General features: G+C 51.8%; 1 protein-coding gene across 1 annotated transcript; it reads right to left on the bottom strand.

Annotated features, from left to right (window-relative positions):
* Positions 1-2,024: 2,024 nt before the first annotated feature.
* UBE2C (ubiquitin conjugating enzyme E2 C) lies at positions 2,025-5,511 on the bottom strand. Its single transcript, XM_006202490.3, has 6 exons — positions 4,983-5,511; positions 4,408-4,435; positions 3,523-3,609; positions 2,892-3,096; positions 2,723-2,782; positions 2,025-2,284 (listed from the first exon to the last, which is right to left on the bottom strand). Exons 1-6 carry the CDS (start codon positions 5,081-5,083, stop codon positions 2,226-2,228), a joined length of 540 nt encoding a protein of 179 aa, XP_006202552.1. The 5' UTR covers positions 5,084-5,511; the 3' UTR covers positions 2,025-2,225.
* Positions 5,512-6,005: the final 494 nt, after the last annotated feature.

The raw sequence follows: 6,005 nt of genomic DNA, 5'->3' as shown, positions 1-6,005 counted from the left end.
ACTACCAATATTTCCATTTCACAGAGAAGTTAAATCTAAGTGCCCAAGTGTATACATGGGGGTAGAGGAGGGATTCTAACAGTCATTCTGCCTACCTGGTCTGATCTCTTAACCACCACTCTGTACAGCCCTTATTCTACTCTGTTAACATGCTTGTTTACTCCCTAAACTTCATCCTCCTTGAGGACAGGACTGTGGCCTTTTCCCTTTCTCCCCAGCCCCAAATGCACGGTCATTACCTTGCAGATAGTCAGCAATTGCATGGAGTGAATGGAAATAATAATAATCACACCCTCTAACACTTACTGCACTAGTTTCAGAAACCTAGATCGAACTGACTTAAACCAAAAAAGCTTTGTTGGTTCATGACACTGGGAAGCCAAGGAATGAACTAGAGGCCACGGGCTCAAATAGCCATTTCTCAGCTATTTGTCTCTGCTTGGCTTTCTTCCATCTGCAGCTGTTTCTCCACAGCAGCCCAGACTGCCTCTCTCCTCTTTGAGCAACCTAGCAGTAAAATCATTTTACTTTCTCCCAGGGGTTAATTCCAGGGAACACTCTGTATTGGTTGTGAAATACGGTGTAGGTTGAGTCCAAGGTAGGCCATGTGACCATCTGGGGAACCAAACACCATGATCACAGACCACATGGAGAGGCTTCCTAAGGCAGGCAAAGGTACATCCACCCTGGCCAGCATTTATCAGAACCAACTTAGTGTCAGGTTCTAAGCTCTGCGTGTCTCAGACATCTTCCAGCTAGGTGAGTTTTGGTTTGAGAGAGGGTCAGAATCAAACGGAGAGCTTGTTGGGACCCAGAATTTACATTTCTAACAGGTTCCAGATGACAAGTGGAAGGACAACTGCACGAGAACACTGCTCTATACCTTTAACTAGAGTGCAGCAGTAAAGATCAACAGGAAGCTGATGAGAAATGCAGGACCTCAGGCCCCACCCAGACCAACAGAATCAAAATTTGTTTATTTATAAGATCCCAGGCAGATTTACACGCATAGATTGAGCAACACTGGTCTAAGCCCCAAGGAGAGAGCCAACAGCACGCACTGAGATGACGAAACCGACTAGAGGTCATCGATTCCGATCCGAGACCTCACAACTCCAATTCTTTCCACATGTGGCTGCTGGTTGGTGGCAGGGGTGGGGGACATACAGGGCAGGAAAGGTCTAGACTGGCTGGAGTAAGAGTAAGGGGTGGGGGAGAACCTTCCTGATGGCCTCCCTGCCATCTCTGCCCCCTCCCCCAAGGCGTGCACAACCAGCTGCAGGCAGAGCTGACCAGGCTGGGTGAGGTCAAGACCCAGGCCTTGTTGGAGATATGTTTGTTACCTCAGGAGCTTCCTGCAGGACCTGGGCCAGACCCCTCACCTCAGCCGGCCTGGGCTCGGCTGGTCGGCACAGGGGTTTCCCCTCAGGGGCCTAAAGGGCTGTAGCAGGCCAGTGGAAAGAGCCCAAGGGGCTGGGGGCCGTTCACCCTTGGAGTGTGGAGCCATCTAAGGGGAACCTGGGGCCAGAGGGGAGTTGAGAACTCAATCCCTGATGGCTTTCCCTGGCTGTCTCCCCAGACCCTGGCCCTGCTGTAGGGTCACCTGAATGTCCTCTTTCCACTGGTCCCCCCCTACCCCGCCCAATTCCTTCCAACACATGCATGCGTGCCCACACACACACACACACACACACACTTTCTACAGCTCTGGCTGTTTCAGCCTAAGGTCTGGTTCAGCCTGTAACACAGCTGGGACAGCAACTATTATTTGCTAACTTTCCTGGTGCACTACTCCATATAAATTGGCGTTTTGTGACACCTATTTTATAGACTAGGAGACAAATGCAGAGTCATAAAATGACTAAGGTCACAAGGGAACAAATTCTGTCACCCCACTGCTCAGCCTATAGCCTATCAGCTGCTTCTATTCCCTGGAGAGAGGAGCAGGGCAAGAACCCAGATCCTAAACCTGTCAACCTGACCTCTGCCGATCCTGAACACTTTGAAAGCTACAAGACAGCAACTTGTTAAAAAAACCCCAAAATGTATTTATTTAATATATTCATCACAAGGGCTTAACCAGACACTTAATTTAAAAAACAGAAACAAAACAAAAATGACACCACAGGTAAGATACAGAGTCTTATACAGAAATCAAGGAAAGGACAGTCCATCTAAGGGAAAAAATGAGACGACGACACAAGGAGAGAGCTGGACAGCCTGGGTCAGGGCTCTTGGCTGGAGACCTGCTTTGAGTAGGTTTCTTGCAGGTACTTCTTAAAGGCTGGAAGAGAACAGGCAGGCTGGTGAGCAAGGGGACAGGGGTTAAGATTGGCAAGAGGGCTGCAAGGATACAAACAGTGGGAAGAGTTTTGGGGGGTTGGGGAGGGGTTTCCCAGCACAAGGGATTCTCCCTCTGCCGGGATGGGCTCTGCTTCCTTACTAGCAAGCAAGTGAGCAAGTCATTTGCACAAAGTTTTGCCTTCTACTTAAAAAGGCCTCCAACTGACATTCATGTGGAAAGAGTTAATTTTCTGATTTTATAGCAAATAGGCAAACCAGAAACACCAAGGAAGAGGTGGAACTGGGTTACTTGGGTGAACTCCCCCAACCCTGCTGTCAGCAGGACAGATTTCCAAGTCACTGGAATCCTTTTGTTGTTTGAGGGAGCCTCTGAAGATTGGGGAGGGATGGCCTGGTGCCCTGAGGGTAAAGGACCCACCTGTGGGGTTTTTCCAGAGCTCGGCTGCATGTGTGTTCAAAGGGCTATCGATGTTGGGTTCTGCGGGTGGAGAGAAAGAGAATGGTCAGGTGAGGGGAGAGGAAGCTGGCCTGAGGGAGCCCTGACAGGTCCCCAGGTTGCAGGGGAAGGGGCTGGTCTCAGCAGTCACCTCCGAGCAGGCTCTGGATGGAGAGCAGGATGGTCCTGACGTCGTACAAGGCGGACCACTTGTCCTTCAGAATGTCCAGGCAGATGTTACCCTGCGTGTCCACGTTGGGGTGGTAGCAGGGCGTGAGGAACTTCACTGTGGGTGCGTTGTAAGGGTAGCCACTGGGGAACTCCAGGGACAGCTTATACCTCAGGTCTTCGTATACCTTGAGAAGCAGATCGGGAGTAAGCCTCCCAACTCCCACCTGAGTTCTCAGTCCAAGCCCCAAGTAAGGGGCTTGCCGGGACTCCTGAGTTTGTCTGGGACTTGACAGAAGACAGAGCATTAAACTGGTCTGGTGCTTTCTCTCCTTTCTGGCGGGGACATCAGTGATCCTTTGGTCTAAGGCCCACAGGCCTAAGTCCTTGACTATCCTTCATTCTCTTCCTTGCTATCTGACCCCCTGTAGCCATCTTAAGATGGAGAGCCCTGCCTTAAACCCACCCTCTCACTCTGCAGAGGGAGATCAGGGCTACAGGCTCAGGGCACAGACATGGGGCAAAGACTTGGAAGCAGACCCAGCACTTGGGTGTCACCTCCCACCTCTTCCTAGACTTAGCCAAATCACACTTCCCGTCCCACCCACACTTACCGTGCCAGCTGCTCCATGGATGGTCCCCACCCACTTGAAAAGGTTGTCTGACTCGGGGAAGGCAGAAATCCCTTTGTCACCAGACATCTGGGGAGGAAACACAACACTGCTGGGCTGTGTTCTTGGGGGTCAGTGGGTTGAACACCCTCCTCTTAACCTCGTCACATTTTGACCCAAAATAAAGCCACCAGACCGAGTTGACAGGCTTTTCTGAGGGAGTGGCTAGATCCTAGCTGCTGAATATGCCCCTCTGGGGAATATTGGGATTAAGAGATCCATCGCCAGGCTAAGGAGGGAGGAGTGTGCAGGGACGCAGAGGGCAGCTCTGTACCCACAATTTTGCTGGTTGCTGGGAATTCAACAGGACATTTTTTTTACTCCCAATTTATCTCTCCCCCTATCCCCTAACATACTATTGAGTGCTGGTTATATACAAAAACCAGAGACTATTCACAGACCGGGAAGATAAACAATATGGGCATTGAAGGATGTGAGTTGAAATCCAGGGTTAAGGTATAAAGGGAAAAATTTATGTAAAAAGGGAACAGGATTAGAAATATTAAGAAGAGTGGAGTGTTGGGTGTGGATAAATCTCAGGGCAGGGAAGTAGGGCCAGGCAGGAAAGGAAGAAGGCCTTGAATGGCTTCTGGGAGCTGTATTTTATGGGTAACTTCATTGTGTGGGGATGGCACCTGGAGTAGACTGCTAGGAGAAAAGGTGTGTAGGTGGGGTGTATTAACTTCTTCCTAGCAGAGAGCAAACGGGACTCATCCTTTTACCTCCATGTCTATCAAAGACCCTGACAGAGGAAAGGAGGCTACTGATAAGTGACCAAGAGGTAGGAGGGCGGACCAGTTGGTTGGGGATCTGGGATTAGTCACTCACCATGAGGGTCATCAGCTCCTGCTGTAGCCTGCAAAAAGAGCATTCGGGGTCACCTGGGAGCCTAGATGGGCCAGGGCTCCTGGTGGTACACCTCCTCCCACCCCAATCTCTCTGGAGCAGCTGTCATGAGGCCTTCCCTTCACCCTAAGGTCGGACTTAGCTGGGGGCACGGTCACCCCCATTTCCACAGGAGAGTCCTAGTGAGTCCTCACTCTCCCCTAATTCCAGGTTCCCGTCCCGCAGGACAGCTCTGGCTTGTTCTTAACCCTCTCTTCTCTGGCGTTCTGTGCCGGATCTCAGCTTCTCTCCTCTCCCCCGCCACCGCCTTCCAGCCAAACCACTGAGGGTTCCCAGCGAATTCTCATCTTGGCTTACCCTCAGAGGATCCTGGCAGCGTCCCTACCAACCTTCTTCGGGGGGGGGGGTCCTCTAAGAGCAGACGAGCTCCTAGTGTGTCCCTCCACCTCCCATATCTTACCGCTCCAGGAGGAGGTGGGGGTCCCAGAAGTCTTCACTCTCTTCCTCAATGCCTAGGGCGTGCCAAGCTCGGAGAGTTTTACCTTCACACTACTCACCTCTTGCCCACGGGGCCCCGGGCGGCGCCCCCACTGGGCTCAGCTCCTTTACGGGCGGCGGCGACACTGGCAGCGGCTGGGTCACGGTTCTGGGAAGCCATCCGGACGGCGCTGGGAGAGAGACGGGAAACTCAGACTGTGACCACGGCTGCAACTGCGGGGCTGCGGGGACGCCCGCCCGCGTTTGAATTGTAACCCTCCTGCAGCGCTAGCCAGTCAGCGTCTCGCTTGGGTTTGATCCAGCCAATAGGACGAGCCAGAGCGCTCTGTCACCACGCATCTGCTAGACCCACCCACCAGTGCATCACTATTGGGCGGCGGGATCCTGCTTCTGAAGAATGATTGGCAAGAGACGCTGTCTTTAATTAACGGATCTGTAACGGATTGGTGGCCTTTGGAAAACGCCGACCATTAAAGGGTCCAGGAAAAGTCCACGTGGGATGAATCCCTTTAGGTCGAACTTCCGGCTAGGATGCCTACTCCCAAGGGAAGGGAAGGGTTCCAATCTTGTGGCCCTGTCACTCTTCCCTCAAACCAGAACCTGACCTCCCCAGCGTATTATTAATGTCCTGGACACTCTGGTTAGTGTCTGAAAATTCAGGCAATGGGAAAAACTAGGGGCTGATGGCCAGAGCAGGAGACTCCCTATTGGAAAACAGGTTGAAAGGCTGCGTCTCCAACGGTTTGCTGTGTTACCTGGGCACATATTTAGTGTTTTAACCTGCAAAATGGGGGTGATAAAAGTCACTCTACATTTTTATTCTGGTTTGTCATCAACCTCCCATGGTGCCAGCCATCACATTCTGCTACTTCCATACCTTAGTTGGGTGAGGAAATAAAAAACAGAGGGACTGGGAAAGCTGGCAAGGTACACGGTGTTCCCAGCTTCCTCACAAAACAGACATGCATGAGGCACTAGGCTTCCTGGGGCTAAGCAGGGATGGGGGAGGGGTGCCTCGTCATTTTTGCCTACACCCACTTCCTCCAGAGCCCTTGATGTTCTGTCAGCCCCCACAGGCAGAC

Source organism: Vicugna pacos, chromosome 19, assembly GCF_048564905.1.
Source record: "Vicugna pacos chromosome 19, VicPac4, whole genome shotgun sequence".
NCBI classification, from domain to species: domain Eukaryota; kingdom Metazoa; phylum Chordata; class Mammalia; order Artiodactyla; family Camelidae; genus Vicugna; species Vicugna pacos.
Note: the sequence above shows the minus strand (reverse complement) of the source record. Positions and strands in the feature narration are given on the sequence as shown.

Excerpts from the sequence above, each read along its gene's own strand:
- UBE2C (XM_006202490.3), bottom strand. The coding sequence starts at position 5,083 with ATGGCTTCCCAGAACCGTGACCCAGCCGCTGCCAGTGTCGCCGCCGCC. Across the intron at positions 4,436-4,982 it reads CGGGGCCCCGTGGGCAAGAG|GCTACAGCAGGAGCTGATGA; the intron begins GTGAGTAGTGTG and ends CTCTTTTTGCAG. Across the intron at positions 3,097-3,522 it reads TCCATGGAGCAGCTGGCACG|GTATACGAAGACCTGAGGTA; the intron begins GTAAGTGTGGGT and ends CTGCTTCTCAAG.